This window comes from Schistocerca serialis, chromosome 6 (assembly GCF_023864345.2).
Source record: "Schistocerca serialis cubense isolate TAMUIC-IGC-003099 chromosome 6, iqSchSeri2.2, whole genome shotgun sequence".
Taxonomy (NCBI): Eukaryota; Metazoa; Arthropoda; class Insecta; order Orthoptera; family Acrididae; genus Schistocerca; species Schistocerca serialis.
This window is the reverse complement of record NC_064643.1, coordinates 528,097,034-528,115,062: the sequence shown is the minus strand read 5'-3', so window position 1 is coordinate 528,115,062 and position 18,029 is coordinate 528,097,034. Positions and strand designations below refer to the sequence as shown.

The window sequence follows — 18,029 nt, the reverse complement described above, 5'->3', positions numbered from 1 at the left end:
ATATCAATCGAGAAAACAGGAAGAAGTTGTGTGGAACTATGAAAAAATAAGCAAAATATACAAACTGAGTAGTCCATGCGAAGATAGCCAACATCAAGCATAATCTGAGCGCAGGAGCGCTGTGGTCCCGTGGTTAGCGTGAGCAGCTGCGGAACGGGAGGTCCTTGGTTCAAGTCTCCCTCGAGTGAAAAATGTTTCTTTATTTTCACAAAGTTATGATCTGTCCATTCGTTCATTGACGTCTCTGTTCACTCTAATAAGTTTAGTGTCTGTGTTTTGCGACTGCACCGCAAAACCGTGCGATTAGTAGACGAAAGGACGTGACTCTTCAATGAGAACCGAAAACATTTGATCGCAAGGTCATAGGTCAACCGATTCCTCCACAGGAAAACACGTCTGATATATTCTATACGACACTGGTGACGGCATGTGCGTCACATGACAGGAATATGTTGTCGACCCACATAACTTGTACACTTGGCGAATGGATAAAAACATTCTTCTACGTTGCCCGATTTAGGTTTTCTTGTGGATGTGATAATTACTCCCAAAAAAGTGATGAAAACATAAGAGTTTGTCACATAAACTGCAACAAATGAATCCAACAGTTTCACAGTCGCTCACTTTTCCTTGTGCTCTGTCAAAACATATGTTTTTAATGTTTTCAAATTTTTCCGTGTGTAGACCGTCAAATCCTGCATATGTCCAAGCAAATCTGAACATGTCCTGGAATTTTGGAGAGCGAAGTTGATTATGTGTGAGTGCCTGAACTTTGATAATTGTCTGAAAATAAAAAATTAAACTTTTCGCTCGAAGGAAGACTTGAACCAAGGACCTCTCGCTCCGCAGCTGCTCACGCTAACCACGGGACCACGGCGCTCCTGAGTTCAGTCTATCCCAGATGTTGCCTATCATGCGCATGGATTACTCAGTTTGTATATTTTCCTTAATTTTTCATAGTTCCCCACAACTTCTTCCTGTTTTCTCAATTGATCTGTGTTCAGTTTTTCAAGGCCTATCCACTGTGGCAACTTATAACTAAATCTGAGGGGGGTGCGATGGGGAGGTTCCCTTGTCAGTGAAGTTTGTATCTTTCTTCCCCAACAGTTTACTGTACCCACAAAGCTTATATATTCACTTTTCCATATTTTGTCCAGGTGCAAAGAAGTGAAAAAATTATCTGTAGTCACATTCCTTTCGTTTCTAAGGAATAAGCTTCATTACAATATATTTAGAAAGGGTTTGATTCTCTGGCTGATGTTCATTCTTTTCAGAGTAGGTAAATACATTGAACAGATATTTTCTGCTAACTCAAATTTGATACTAAATTTATGTGACTTACTAACCCTCTGTTATGTAATCCTGTGTCGAGCTATACAGTTGTGAAGTGTTGTCCCATACTGTAAATCAAGGAACATTTTCAGTAAAACTTTTAAATAATAAATAAAATTAATTTTTTTTGCCAAAGGAAACTGTCTCTCTTCAGTCTTGTGGACCATTGTTCACTGGTATCTAAATGTAAGTAATTTCATAATGTCTCATAATATATATCTTGACATTGTATTATGAGAGAACTATGGTTCCCAGTTTTCTGAACAAAAGGTATCAATTTCAATTGCCTTGGCGTGAGGAAGGACACAAGCATACAAAATTGCAGTGAGTGCATGTAGCTCAGAAATAAAACCCAAGTTAAGTTTGGGCTTCCGTTTCTCTGCACAATATTTTATGTTTTAATATTATCAAACAATGGAAAATCCAGGATGGAATGTAACAATAGTCTGAGAAGGAATGTTGTTTTAATATTATGTCATTTACAGAGAGCTCCCCAAAATACACACCATTAAAATTCAACGTTTCAGTGGTGCTTGTTCAATAGTCTCGTGTAAAACACTTTCTTTTACAGTCTTCTAACTGCATTCACAATTTGATTCAATATCTCTCATCCTGTGCCATCAAAAAATGGTGAAAGTAACTGACACTTACCTTTTCGACCCTGTCTTTACCATCTGTTCTTGAATGGCAAGTTAGTTCTGATGCAGTAGTTTTTCTTGCTGCTGTAACGGCTATTGGTTTAACTTCTCTGGACACATCACTACTAGTTTCTACCTGTCATTCTGTTTCACTACCATTGGATTTGTGCTCTGAAACTTACTACAGATTCCTGTGGCCATGGGAGTCTGTATTGGATTGTTTGTTGTTAATACGTGTACTTCCATTGGAAAAGAACAAAAACTATAAAGTTAGTATAAATTGCATGTTTTTGTGTACCACACATTAGTTGGCTACAGGTGAGTGGTTGTTTATTCTTTATTTTATGTATTGTTCTAGAAAGAATTTCAAAACAGCCAATTTAAATGATTCCACAGGTCTAGTGTTAACTCAGTCTCAGAGGTAAGTACAATATCTGGTCTGAGCAGACGTGGATTCTAAACCATTCTTCAAATTACTGTGAGTTGGATTATCAAACAGATGGAGTGTACTTTGACAACTTTTAATAGACACACATACTCTTGATGATGGCAATGAAATCCGTCGTTGAAAGCTTAGAATTTTTATTTAAAAAATATCACAAAATTTTTAGAGTTGTGTTAAAACAAAATTCTGTTTTTCCATATACTTGCTTCAACTATGTACACTTAAGAGCCAAAACATTACATTGACCACCTGTTGAATAGTACATTGGACCACCTCTGGAATGCAATACAGCAGCCTTTCCGCATGGCATGAATTCGATAAATCTTTGATGGGTTTCCAGAGCTATGTGGCACTAGATGTCTCTGCACAGGTCATACATTTCTTGCAAATTATGGTCCTGTCTTATGTGATGTATCATGTTCATGTCAGGCAAATTTGGTGGCCAAGACATCAACATGAATTCAGTATTATGCTCCTTGAACTACTGTAACACAGTTCTTGCCATGTATCATGGACAGTTATCCATCACCGTCAGGGAAGACTTCAAGGATGAAAGTGTGTTCGTGGCCCATAGTAATGTTCACATTGTCCAAAACTGTTATGGTGCCTTCAATTACTGCCATAGGTTCACGGCGATTGACCCTATAGCACAATTCTGCTGCCACCGACCTGTGCTCATGAAATGGTGGTTTTGAGCAGCTATTCGTTGTGATGGCAGCATACTCAGGCACGACTATCAACCTGGGGTGCAACAAGAAACATGCTTCATCTGACCAGGAGACATGTTACCATTGATACATGGCGAAATCTCAGTGATCCTTTGTTCACTGCAATTGTAATTGATGATGTTGTTGGGTCAACATGGAACACATCTTCTGCAGAGTTCCATTTCCAACAATCTGCACTTAATTATGTGCTCCGAAACATTTGTACATGTACCAGCATTGTTATCAGATCTGCATCAGACTGCTGCTTATCTTGCCTTACAGAGTGGATGAGCCCCCAACCTGCACATTGTCATTTGTCACCTTCCCACGGTTTCACTGTCTTGCAATTTCAATTTACTACCACTTACATCTGTAACTCTGAAATGTTTCATGATGGACTGCTTGACTGATGTAGCCTTCATATAGCGGTGGTTTTGCGTATTGTAGGTGGAGTGACATAACCTTGGAGAATTCACATGCATAAATTTAGTAAATCGGCAGTGAAGGAAGTACAGAGCCCCCCCTCCCCCATCCATTTCACGGGGTAAATATAGAAAGAAATCTGAGAACACTCTCCAATACCACCTGACATATTGGGTGTTACATCTTTAATTTTTGCTCTTTGTGAGTATTTGGTCTTGTAATTCCCATTACTGGGCTCCACTAATGTTAGAGCTATTTTTGCTATAAAAGGAACTGTGACTTGTATGACCACTTCTTGATGTCTTGAAAATTGATAACAACCCTTTTTTAAGGCTATGTTTTGCTATCTCTGTCTTTTGTAAGCTTCTGTCCTGTGTTTTAGTGCAGTCCTCTGACATCATATGGACTGCATACCTGAAGTATTTTTCATTGCAGTTGCATGGCACACTGTATAAACCACACACTTTCAAATCGAGGTTCTCCATCACAGATTGCAGCCTTTATTTAATTTTTAGAATTTACCTAATGCCATATTTGCATATTAAATTTTCTAACTTGGATGATGTTTCCTCAGCTCCATTTTTATTTTCTTCGGGGGAAAGTTCTGTCTGTGGGTCCGTAGTTGAGGCAGTATTTATTTTAGAAACTGAAGCTACACAGCTACACTTAGTTTTTATTTCATTTGCTAGCTGTTCCTGCCACTCATTCCTGTGGTTCAGTCTGGTTAAATGGAAAAGACAGAAAAGAGAAAGCACACATTTCTAATATGTGTGGGAATTGGAGACACATTCTAATTTTCTTCTCCCCCGTCTCTATCAATCTCCTCCTCCTCCTCCTCTCTTTGGCCATAACCTTCTTCTGTAAATCTCTTTTTCCCACTTTCTCTGTCCACTGCCTCCCTCCCATTCTCTGTCCATGTTCTCCTCCCACTTCTCTCACCTCTCCTCCTGCCACCTCTGTTCCTCTCTCTCTGTATGCCACCTTCTCCTTCCTCCCTCTGCATCATGCTGTCAAAATTTCATAGCAGTTGGAGATTTAAGATTTTGAGCAAACAAACATTTTTATTTATGCAGCTGTAAATGTATGTTTGTTAAAAATGGTAAATCACAGAATAGATTGCTTTGAAATTTTGACACATTATATTCAAATACTTGCATTTTTATATACCTACTAGATTGCCATACAGTATATACTGTGATCAAACAGAACATTATGACCACTTACATAATAGCCAATATGTCCACCTTTGGCATAGATAGCAGCGACGACACATCGTAATATGGAATCAGTGAGGCCTTAGTAGGTCACTGGAGGGAGTTGACACCACACCTGATGTTGTCGAGTTCTGATGCCACATTGAATCACATCCCAGATGTGTTTGATCAGATTCAGATGTGACGAGGTGGGGGAGGGGAGGGGGCGTACTTGGCCTGCAACCAGTGTTGATACTCCTTGGCTGTCATGGTGCCTTGCACGAGCTCCGCTGGACGTGTGGATGCCTGTGTGAATGTTCCTCAGAGCATAATGGAGCCGCTGCCAGCTTGTCTGCGTCTCGCAGTACAAGTGTCAAGGAGCTGTTCACCTGGAAGACGATGGATTCACGCCTTCTCATCATCATGATGGAGGGTCTGGGATTCATCAACCCACACAATGCTCTGCCACTGTGCCAACATCCAGTGCCAATGATCACATGCCCACCTCAGTCGTAGTTGCTGATGTCATGGTGTTAACATTGGCACATATATGGCTTGGCTGCGGATGCTCACATTAGGAGTGTTCAGTGCACTGTGTGTTCGGACATAGTTGTACTGTGCCCAGCATTAACGTCTGATGTTGGTTCTGCCATAGTTCACTACCTGCCCTATTTTACCAGTCTGCCCAGTCCACAACGTCTGACATTTGTAATGACGGGTGGCCACTGAAGCTCACAATGTCTGGACATGGTTTCACCTTGGGTCTCTGTTTATCCATCATGGACATAGGACATCAGCTGGTCAAGTAATTATCAATGAAATTTGCCAACACCTGTGTAATTGATATGTTATCTTATTTTATTTTGATTACCAGTTTTGGCATTCCACTTTATCATGTTCAGGCCCCATGTGCATATCTCAAAAATAACTGATACATGCCATATACTCCTGGATGTCGTCTTCTCCCAAATGCTTCATTCAAAGACTTGATTGCAAGTAGCCAAAATAAAATAAAATAACATCTGTATTACATAGCTGTTGGCAAATTTAATTAATAATTGGTTTCACCGAGTGTTGAAGACGCTCACCACAACTCTGCTCAAACAACCAACAAGTCGTGCAGTTCTAAATGGGTTTATATCGGTAGTATGTTGGTGGCCATAATGGTCTCGCTGATTAGTGTATATGCACATGGTGAATCACCTGAAACTTGCACCGCAAATGCTGCGGAAATGGAAAGTGCTATTGGTGTGCAGCTTTCACAGAATGGATTGGTAGTCAGGGGTTCTTATTTTTGGTCAATAAACAGATTGTAATAATACTTGTAGTGTATTTCTTGTGCAAACATACACTTCTTTATATGGAGCAATGCCTGTTGATATTAACAAACTAAAAGTAGGGTAAATTAGAATGTCAGTGGTGTTTGTTGCAGGAGTGTAGTCCTAGTCCTTTATGAGATATCATAGTGTGCGAAGTTTTCACACCGACACCTGTTACATATGCTTACAAGCTTACAGTGTGTTTGTGTGTTCTTTGAGTGCTTTGTGACTTGCTATTCAGTTAGTGTGTGACAGTCCAAGCTGTAGGTCATGAGTGAATGATGGGATTTACCAATGCGGAAAAAGCCAACATGCTCATGATGTATGGAGAGTGGGAAGAATGCAGTTCATTCTTGTAAGATGTATGCGGAAAGATATCCCAGTATATGTCAGCCCTCTCGACAATTATTTATCAACCTCTTCAACCAATTATGTGGAAGTGGTAGTGTAACACCTGGACAAATTGACAGAAGGGGACAAGTGATGACAAAGAGGGGGAAATTAATATTCTTGCTGCTGTTGCAGTTGATCCGCACATTATCTCCCAAGCAATCACACGAGGAAGTGGCATGAATCAGGCAAGTGCCCTATGCTTTCTCCGTCAACAAAGATTTATCCCTGTCACATCACTTTCCATCAAGAGCTGCATGGAAACTATTAGAATCATGTTAACTTCTGTATATGCACATTTAGACAGGATACTCCAGATGTATCATGTATTTTGTTGGTGAGGAATCCATATAACAAGTATATGCAATTGTATTATTTGTTTAATGTGTGCTACCACAGGTATTGTATGTGTGTATGTGTGGGAAGGGGGGGGGGGTACATTGAAATTTTGACACAATGTTGCATTCAAATACACGTATTTATTACTATACCTATTGGAGCACCATATGGTATATAAATGTATAAATAACATTTTGATTTCTTATGTACATGATGTCTCTCCTAAGAGTCTTTCGTGTGACACCCAAACTAGTATTAGTATTAGTTTGTTTCTTGCTGCAAACAAAATTATTTTTTGTGGCCATTTGACAGAGCAGTCGCATATTAGTCTAGTGCGATATTCGTTTTATTGATTTTCATTAACAGGGACAGTAAAACAGCACTCCAGCAACAACAGCATCACCCTGGCCTGTGCTGACTGCTACCACTATGCAAAAGCACTGCTCAGCCACTGCTGGAGTACTGATTCTTCTTCATATTTTACTGTCCCTATTAATACATATCGATAAAATGACTATTGCACTAAAATAATGTGGGCTGGGCTATCCTAGTGCCTGCCTTGCCATGTGCTGAATATTTCTGGAGTACTTTCTGTGATTGTCCTTCTGTCACTCTTAAGATTTGTCACAGACATCATTATAGGTATAAAAACTGATTTCTGAGTTGGAGGGTGGTTTACAAATTAACAGTTGTTGCAGATATGAAGAATTTTATAGACCCCTTTTGCTTCAATAGTTTGTGAAGTGATTTTGGTAACCCATTCCAATAGTTCCAGTGCATGTCAGCAGTTTAGTGTTCCTTCATAGCTGCAAGTCAATAACAACTACTGTCCTGGATGTATTCTTTGCTCCACTAAATAAAGAAATAAAAATCATTGATTTTACACAATTATGAATTGAGCAAATAAATTATTCTTGTTAAGCACCCAAAAACGCGTTCTGGTGAAATTTCACTATCTTCAGCAGGTTCATTTACTTTATGACAAATAACATGTAAAATTTTGCATGGTATATATTTCTTTACATCTTATTTGACAGAAAATGAATGAACCCACTGATAACAGTTATATTCCACCAAAACATGTTTTTAGGTGTTGACCCAACACAAATTCTTCATTTTTAAGGCAGAACCACACTTCCATAATTGTCTGTTTGGATCACACATCGTCGTTTACTTTCTGTTTGTGATCAGATTATACTGTTTTCTTTCGTGTGAGGGTTGAAAGTTGTCAATGATAAATTGTAATTAGAATTATCCTGTTATTTTGTATGGTGCTACAGTAAGTGGTTAATCACTGGAGGAGGAGGACAGATTGCACATCTATAATAAGTACATTGTGTTAACAATCTGCAAAATAGGTCTTGTCATGTTAGAACATTTGGTGAATTGTTTTGTAAATTTTCGATATTTTCTTGTCCACTGGAAATGAGTGTCATACTTCTCTGTCACATAGTTAGTAATATTTCATAACTTTAACCTAACTTTTAAAATCAAGCAGACATAATCCAAAATGTTCATCCCTTCCTGTGTTTTATGGCACAGTTGCCTCACAGGCAGCTACAAAGGACAAGATGTGCATCAGTTAAACAGTAGGTAATGTATTTACACATTGCTAATTCAGAATCATAACTGGATGATCATTTATTTTTGTATATCAAACATTATTTATGATGTATTTGTACTTTTCTGTACTTCAGAAATGAATAGACACTGTTGTGTGTCAAACCTTCTCAGCACAATAACTTCTATCAAAAATGACATGAAGAATGATAGAATGCTTGGATCATTCCCTGTTTGGTAGCTGTGTTCCGAAGGTGACTCATCAAATGTGTGATTAAGTGGACAAAAGTCATTTTTTTCCTCAGTGAAATTTGTAACTAAACAGTTCTTTCTTAACAAATATTTCACTTTTAGATTATTCAGATTTAGATGAACTATCAGTTACATCTCTTTTTGAAACATAAGATTAGTTTTACACCAGCTGACATAAGACAGTATAAAACGCTCACTATATTATGAAGCTGCTGCCTTTCTCCATGCCAAGAAGTTAACAGTATATTTATTTTATTTACTGATAGTTTGAGGAAGTGGATAACGATGCATTAGATTGCTAACCGTGATTGCCAGAATATCTCAAACTTTCTAAAAAACATTCAGTAGCATAGAGTGCATAAAATATTTCTTTATTTAAGACAACCAGTTTCCATAGACATTACTGTCATCTTCAGATCTTAAAAATCTTATGCTTTTCTTGCTATTACCGGTCTGCATTTTGTGTTCTCTCTACTTCTGCTATTGTCAGTTATTTTGCTGCCCAAATAGCAATACTCGGCTACTAAATTTAGTGTTATTCTTTCTCCATTATCTGATTTAATTCAACTTATGATCCATTTCAAGACATGATCCATTCTGTTCAGCCGAGCTTTTGAAGACCTTTACTGTCTGACAGAATCATAATGTCTTTGGCAAGCCGTGTTTTTATTTCATCTCTCCTGACTTTAATTTCCTTTCCAAATTTCTCGTTGGTTTCCATTACTGCTAGCTCAGTGTACAGATTGACTAACATCAAGCATAGACAACAATCCTATCTCACTCGCTCCCTCTAGAATCACTGCTTCCCTTTTATGCCTTCTCCTGCTGTCTGGCTTCTGCACAAGTTGTAGATAACGTTTTTGTCCTTGTAATCTCTAGAATTGTAAAGTGTGTCTCAGGAAATAGCTTTCTCTAAATTTACAAATATGGTGTATGTAGGGTTGCTTTTCTTACAGGGTGTGTTGTACAATAACTATTGCCTTGTTAGCTCCTACATTGCTCAGAAACCCAAATTGATCTTCATCTAGACAGCTTTTGCTATTCGTTCCAGATAACTTTCACCTTCATTCCATTCTTCTCTTAAATACTGTGAGTTAGGAGTATTACCAAACCATCACTGTATCGCTTCTGAATTGCAAACTCTAACTTGAATTAAATTGGTGATTTACTTGAGTACATTATGCAACCACTAGCTTTTTGAGTTTTGAAATGATTTACTTTCTGTACCAGTAATTAGCTTTCAAGCCACTGCAGGCTCAGCATCATATGGAAGTGTTATAATAAATTATGTAGACAATATGCAGCTAGACTCATTGCCATGACCATAGCGTCTAGCTGCATGTGATCCAGTATGCAGTGGCTATAAAACTATTTAATAATACAGGAAATAAATCACATCCAAATTTTAAAAAAATGGCTGGTGGCATATTGTACCTCAATTAAGGTACCTAATAAAGTCCTGGCTGCAGCATACTGTTACACAACATCCCATCTTTGGATTAGGGATTATTCTTGCAGGCTGAGTGTATTTCACCTGTCTCCTATCTTGCATACTGGGCATAGTGGTTCTGCCATGGTTGGTTTTCCCAAAGATTTTAATAGTTCATAATTCAGAAGGAATGCATCTGCTCAAGGTGTCATGTTTCATCTTTGTTTTCCAGTGCTGTCACCGTCATGTGTGTCCTCTTCTGTAACATGGTCTTCGGTGTTCATTTCTTTTTTATAAGAAAAAAGGTAAAGCTATCACCATCTTGAAGGGTGGACATCACAGTGCTTTGCTAGGTATGGTCCTATTGGAAGTGGTGTGCTGTTGCCTTCCTCCAAACAAAAACTAATTTACACAGCCAGTTATGGGGCAGCTACTGTTTAATGTGAACTCCAACCCAGCATTTTTGACATTAACAGACATTACTAGAGGTGACAGGGATAGACTATAACAGTTTTGTTTATTCTTCACGACTGACTTGCCATCTGAGGCCCCCCCCTCCCCCAGATTTCTTTTTAATTTTCTTGTAGGTTGTACCCATAGTCGTACATGCTGTATTTCTCCTCTAGCCATTTCTTCTGTACCATTTTGTACTTAATGTATGTCCGTATCCCGTTTGCAAGCTCAACTTTTATCCTCCTCTTGCCAATTAAACTGAAGTGTTATACAAGGATTTGTATCGCACGTTGTCCCTGCGCTGCCTTCGCTATTTCATGTTCATATCAACAACTTCTGGTTCGTTCAGCTTAACAGGCTATCGAGTAATGAAGGTGGGACCTTTGTAAAATTCACTAATCAAGAACAAAGGCAGTAAGTAGTGCTGTGTAACAATTTTAATATCATTGATATGAAACTTGGTAGAAATACTCAAGATTAAGATAAGACCATGTGAATGGTATTCCGCAAATGTAAGAAACAATATTATTGGTCACCAAATCATTTCATTATGGTATTTGTAACAGAAAGCAGTTGTGTATCTTTGCCATACACAGCATCAGCCAACATATTTACAAAACTCCTTAGAATTTCCAGACTACCACTTGTTGGATAAACTTTGGCAAAAAATTTCTATCCTATTATTAGTTCAACTGATTACGTTGCAGCTTTAAAGCTCTCTGAAATATGAAGTGTCATGTTTTATTATTCTGACTGGCTTGGAAGGATTTCTGTTAGTAATTATAATTTAGAGCCCCAAGATGTTTAGGAACTCCTTGTAATTTTCATTACACTTCATAAAATGATGGAGCAGTTAATTAGAAAAAACTTATTTCAAGGTATTGGGTTCAATTCTTCGTTCTGAAATTTGGCCAGGTCAGCAAAACATGACTCAAGGTAAAATATAACATTAAATTGAGATAGAAAACGTTACTTCCTTAGTGAACTTATAATTTTAATGTCGGAGGTGCAAACCAGATTGAATGCATTGTTTTCATAATATATGCTTGTGTTTCACTTTTTCAGGTGGAACTACTGTGTCCATAAATTATCTTACAAAATGGGGTCTCATAAAGCCAATTCCTCCAAAGGAAAAGTTGAAAGAGATGTATGAAGAGAGAAAAGAAAATCTAAAAGAGAGGAGACACCAACTTAAGGAAAAAGGAGAAGCTTTTATGCGTGAGTTCAGGGATCGAAGTAGTAAGAAATAAGCTGATTGACTGAAATCTTGTAGATAATACCTGTAAATATGTATGGTGTTTAAATAAATTCACTTTATTTTCAAGTAATTATATTTTATACAAAAAATATAAAGCCATTTCCATCTTGTACACATATGAACCATCTATGCATCTGTGTATCATGGAATGAACAGATAACTTAAAGCTCTTCCCTTCGAGATTGACGCATAAATGGTCTGCTTAATTGCCTTACATTGTTTAATCTTTATAAAGTTGTGTGTCACAACCAAATACATATATTTTCTAATTCAGAAACATAGAACCTGCTTATGCATATCACAGAAAGGACATTATGTGCTATGTAAAGTTATTTATTCTACAGCATGTTTATATACTGAGTCTAGTGTTTTCAATAATTGTACAGACATAGGCAGTTTTTTTTCTTTTAACAGACCAACAATTTCTTTAAAACTTCATGGTATAACATACTCTGTAGCTGCATTAAGCAAAAATTTTAATCAGCCTTACTTGCTATAGCAGACTACAGTGAATTAGATTCTACATGTGTGTATTACAGTAAAAGTAAACATTCCCTTTATCATTCCTTACACAACAATATGAAAACCTTATCTATTATGGGGTACAGGGCAGTCTTTTTAATTTGTAAATGCCAAAATTTTTTACTGTACTGATTGTATTTAAATTTGCCAGACAATTGAATGGTCTTAACACTATGTGGTACTACTTCCTGAAGTGTGAAAGAGTAATTTTCCAAACCAATATTGATGTATAAATCAAGGCTGGTAGTGCTCCTGCAAACTTTAGAATATTCATACCAGACACGATAAGGAACAGCAGTATGAAAGAAAATGTGTATTGCTAGGTTGAAACAAGTAAATGCTGAAGCCTATAACTATAGCATCTACAGCGAGAACTGTATCCCATGCTGAAACAGTTTTTCCATGATGGGGAAAAAAAAGTGGAAACTACAAATGTCCAAGTAATGTAATCTAATACCTGTCACTTCTTCAAAACTGTATCCCGCAAAATCAGTGATGATGCAACCTCAGCTGGTGTAGGTTATATCACATGTGTCTTTACCGTGCTGTTGCCAGCTACTTCCCACAGATCTGCCTGATGCTCAACTAATTGTAAGTAACTGGATAAGGAATGTTACATAAATGACTATAATCATAGGGCCTTTTATGCATCAGTACAGGCTATCTGAATGTCCTAAGATAAGTAATGATTATAGGTACATCGGTAGTAGTAGTAGTTTAATGCATAATTTATTGTAGTCTGAAAGAGTGAGCTGTAGGTCACCCAATGGTATGACTTACTGGAGGAACTTCACTAATCCTCCCTTGTGCAATACAATCTCTGACAAAAGGAGTTGAAAACACACACACACACACACACACACACACACACACACACACACACGCATACGCATATTACATAATTTTAAAAAAACTGGTTCATTTTTAGAGCACTCTAGACTCAGGTTCTGTCCAAGTTTTACACTAAACATATTTTAACAGAATATTTTCACAGAAAGTGTAACACTTATACTTAGCCACGTAGCTATCGTACAACGAAATATCTGGGCAGCTGTGCTTTTCTTCTGCATCAGACTGAACGAAATTGGATGTAAAATCAACATTCCATAAAATGGGTACACAGTGTGTACTTTAACCCAGATACTGATAACTTGCTGGAACTCCCTGTAATAGAAGCAAATAATGTGAAAGCCTCACATGAAAGTTGGAGATATGAATACAAAATTGTCAATTTGAATTGCTGCACAACCTGAAGTTGCCTTGGTTGGTGACTTAAGCGCTGAATATGACACGACTTGCACATCAAGTGACCATCCAGTGGGTAACAACGTTTATCTGGCTCATCTGTAAGCTGCATACCACAATCCTGAAAGAGTAAAAACATGTTTTAAGGCCAAGTGTTTTGGGAAACAATTTATTACAGCTTTCTATACTAATGGTATCAAGCATTAAACCTTTTGCCACATTAGTCTACCAAAGCAAATACAGAACAAAATGCAAACAGATAGTGATAACTAATGTGTACAAATTTATGTGCTGCGCTAAAATTGCAAAAAGAACTCACTTCATTACTTTCAGACGACTGATGACGATGTAAACAACACAATTAAACACACATTGTGGACAAAAATTAATCATGTAAACTTGTTGCAACACTCTGTCAGAAAAATATCCTATGGGAAGAGGTCTTCAACATTCTAATAACTAATCAGTCTGTCCTCTTTGAGTAAGTTTTGTTACATTTGAAACCTCTCAATATGCTGAGAACTGCTCTGTTTTAAGCAATTATTTCACAAGATTAAAAACATATATAAATGAAATGTGGCTGAAACTGTCCACTTACATGAACTGTATTTCTTCTATAATGAATCTACAGTAACGCAGTTCCATGTTTTTGCTTCCGACTGACAATTTACTTGAGCACAGGTGCATTAAACAAAATGCACTGTGGCTGACAAATCTATCATTGAAGATAGAGTCCTTAGCACAACTGGTAAGTATATTTTTGATCAAAATGACATTGAAAACAGTACTTGTATACACAGCTGCCAATGTTTCCACGAGAAACGTTCTGAATAAAAGAACATTTTTATCTTTAGAAACAGTGGTGCCTGCAATAATATATTGTGCAGGGAGCCTCTGTCAGCAGTTTGAATCAACTGCTTAATTCTACAGCTTCACTCTCTCCAATGTTGTATATTAGAAGAAAAAAATTCTGTTATAAGTGGAGGCATGGAGTCTCCCAGACTAACAATGCAGTAAACAGTTGCGCTTGGCAGTATGATGTATATACAGGGCTACTACAAATGATTCATTCATTTTCAAAGTTCTGTATTTTACAAAGTATTACATATACAAATATGACTGATGCAAGAATAGAACAGAAACTCACCGAGTTTGCATTGAGCCCGCCAGTTGGCATACTAATGCAGTGCCTTGACAAAATGGCGACAAAGTAACTTCCATCTATCTGAAAAGGTCAACTGCCACGATGCGGGGCACTGAAAAACCTCATGAAATTGTGATGCACGAATTAGATTCACTGAAGGTTAATGTTTCCTGTACAATGTCACAGACGAAGCTGTATGGGTCGTTTTTCTACTGTGAGATGACTGATGGATGTTGCAGTTGTAGCTGTTTCCACAACTGACTGCCGATTCAAAGAATTTCATCTTCCACCAAGATGGGACACCCTCTCATTGGAACACTGATGTTCACTGTCACCTAAACAAAGAACTTCTACTTTGCTGGATTGGGCATAGTGGTGGAGATCACCTGACCTACCACCTTGTGACTTTTTCCTTTGGAGTACCTCCACTACCAAGAACAATGAGCGGCTCAGAGAACGCATCAATGCTGCTGCAATAACCAATTCTGTTTATTTGTTGACACAACCATTATTTTATGAATCAATCATAAAAGGTTTCAGTCACATTTGGCCATCTTCAGATGCTATCAAAATAATATATTAAGATCTTAAAGCAAGTAAAAAGGTTTGAACTACGTCTGCTTGAGAGAGAGATGCATTTCTATCTAAGAGTAGCATTCACTGAACAAGTTTCCATACATTGTCCAACTGACTATATTATGAAAAATTCAGTTAATTATACAGGATGTGCCAGGAGGAATGGTCAGTATTCGTCTATATGACAGGAACAATCATTTGAGGGGAAAAAAAGTCTAGTAAACATGGGCTCCTAAATCATTCCCTACAAGATATGAGTACTTGTACAGTAGAAGAGATGTGTTTCACAGTAGCAAAGGTGAACAAATGCTCTTAAAGTATGCATTTTGTAGCCCATGTTTACAACACAATATTTCCTTGTTTCTATGTTTACATTTGATGGGGAAACCATGCAGCGGGAAGAGGAGTGCCAGCAAGTCGTAGCAGTAAGCTGCCCTAGTCCATTGTGTCGCTTCCAAGATTATGGGCAGTGATGTAGGCATCTAGCAGCCAGAATTAAAGTGCCACAAGTCTTTGGAAACTTGCACCACAAAGATTGTTCTTTTGTTTCTTTTATTTCTTTTATTTTATCTAAAAGAACTTACTCTGTTTTAAATATAGCTTTACTGACTAAATGACATGTATTCTATTTTTATGTTTTACATAAACTGACTGAAATATTGTAATAATTGCATATTTTATGGTTTGCAAATGTTGGGATTGTTTTACAGATGATGCACCCATTTAGTGTCAAATTTATGGAAAGAGAGATACACTTGGTTATATCTACACAATTCCCTGAATTTTTCATAATACAGTCAGTTTGACAACTCACAAACACTTTTTCTGTAAATGCCACTCTTAGGTATGATCAACATGCATTTTAGACTCACGAGCAGACATAGGTCAAACCATTTTACTTCTTTAAGGTCTTAATATAAGCTTTTTATTTATATATTTTTTGTAGCATCTGAAGATGGCCATTGTGGCTTAAACTGGTTATAATTGTTGACCCAATCACTTTCTTTATGAAAAGTCAGTCACAGTGGTAGTCTCCATCAACAAAATAACTTTTTTTTCCCCAAAAAGTCATGATCACTGACAGTGTGTTGCTACATAAGATACAAAAGGAACTTCACTACTGCTAGGACGTGTTGTGTAACAAGAGGGGCACTTGTAGAGCGGAAAATGCTAACTTTGTGAATTTGTGGGTCTATTCATGCATCAATCATATTTGTTCATGTAATACTTTGGAAAATATAGAGCTATTAAAATGAATATTTATAGCAACCTTATATACACTGAAGTGTCAAAGAAACTGATATAGGCATGTGTATTCAAATACAGAGAGATGTAAGACAAGCGTCTGGTGCAGTTGTTAGGTCGGTAACTGCTGCTACAATGGCAGCTTATCAAGATTTGAGTAAGTTTGAACGTGGTGTTACAGTCGGCGCACGAGCCATTGGACACAACATCTCCAAGATAGCAATGAAGTGGGCATTTTGCCGTATGGCCATTTCACAAGTGTACTGTGAATGTCAGGAATCCGGTAAAACATCAAGTCTGGGGGCCAGAGAAAGATCCTGCAAGGAGGAGACCAATAATGATTGAAGAGAATCATTCAAAGTGACAGAAGTGCAACCCTTCCTCAAATACAGTTCTGGAACATCAACAAGTGTCATGTGCGAACCATTCAATGAAACATCATTGATACAGGCTTTCGGGGCCGAAGGCCCACTTGTGTACCCTTGATGACTGGATGACACAAAGCTTTACGCGTCGTTGCTGGACCCGTCAAACCGACATTGGACTGTTGACGATTGGAAACATGTTGCCTGGTAGAAAGAGACTTGTTTCAAATTGTATCAAGCAGATGGACGTGTATGGGTATGGAGACATCATGAGTCCATGGACCCTGTATGTCAGCAGAGGACTGTTCAAGCTGGTGGAGCCGCTATAATGGTGTGGGGCAAGTGCAGTTGGAGTGATAAGGGACCACTGATAGATCTAGATATGACTCTGATAGGTGACATGCACGTAAGCTTCCTGTCTGATCATCTGCATCCATTCACATCCATTTCGCATTCCGATGGCCTTGTGCAGTTCCATCAGAACACTGCAAAACCCCACATGTCCAGAATTGTTACAGAGTGGTTGCACGAACACTCTTCTGACTTTAAACACTTCTGCTGACCACGAAACTCCCCACACGTGAACATTACTGAGCACATCTGAGATGCCTTGCAACATGCTGTTCAGAAGAGATCTCCACGCCCTCGTACTCTTACAGATTTATAAATAGCCCTGCAGGATTTATGATGTTATTCATCTCCAGCAGTACCTCAAACATTAGTCAAGTCCATGCTACATCGTGTTGCGGCACTTCTGCATGCTTGTGGGGGCCCTCAACAATATTAGGTAGGTGTACCAGTTTCTTTGGCTCTTCAGTGTGTTTATGAAATCTGAGGCATGAAGATACTTAGAAGCAAAAAATATAATTAAGTATGGTATAAGTAGTTCTGTATTATATAAGAAAAACTATGGGCATACACAAAGGTTAATTATGGTTATTGTTTTCAAGCAAAGGAATAAAATCCACTATTTATATAACTAAGTTTCATCTGTTGCTAACCTCCTTTGCTGTTTGCTAACCTGGAATCCTATTGTAGCAGTTAGCTCCTGCCCACAAGTGCGTCCCTTTGTGTTACATATTGTCTGTCAAGTCTATGTAAAATAGCACATTTACAAGAGCACAATAATACTTCTCAAGTGTGAACACAAAAATAAATTGGTTCCATGCAACAAAAATTAATTTAATCATGCAT

General features: G+C 37.8%; 2 protein-coding genes across 3 annotated transcripts in view; one reads left to right on the top strand and one right to left on the bottom strand.

The window, feature by feature from the left end:
• The window catches only part of LOC126484439 (uncharacterized protein C18orf19 homolog A), a 70,817-nt gene that overhangs the window by 52,142 nt on the left and 646 nt on the right, over positions 1 to 18,029 (top strand). The window contains exon 4 of one of the 2 annotated variants that reach the window (XM_050107957.1): positions 11,546 to 11,719. In XM_050107957.1, the coding sequence (XP_049963914.1) occupies positions 11,546 to 11,719 (174 nt within the window). The remainder of the gene's footprint in view (positions 1 to 11,545; positions 11,720 to 18,029) is intronic. The other variant, XM_050107958.1, reaches the window with a different exon arrangement.
• LOC126484438 (LIM domain-containing protein jub) overlaps positions 11,779 to 18,029 on the bottom strand; it is a 201,507-nt gene continuing 195,256 nt past the window's right edge. The window contains exons 8-9 of the mRNA XM_050107955.1: positions 13,510 to 13,626; positions 11,779 to 13,424 (exon numbers count right to left, since the gene is read on the bottom strand). Of these exons, the coding sequence (XP_049963912.1) occupies positions 13,392 to 13,424; positions 13,510 to 13,626 (150 nt within the window). The 3' untranslated portion in view covers positions 11,779 to 13,391. The remainder of the gene's footprint in view (positions 13,425 to 13,509; positions 13,627 to 18,029) is intronic.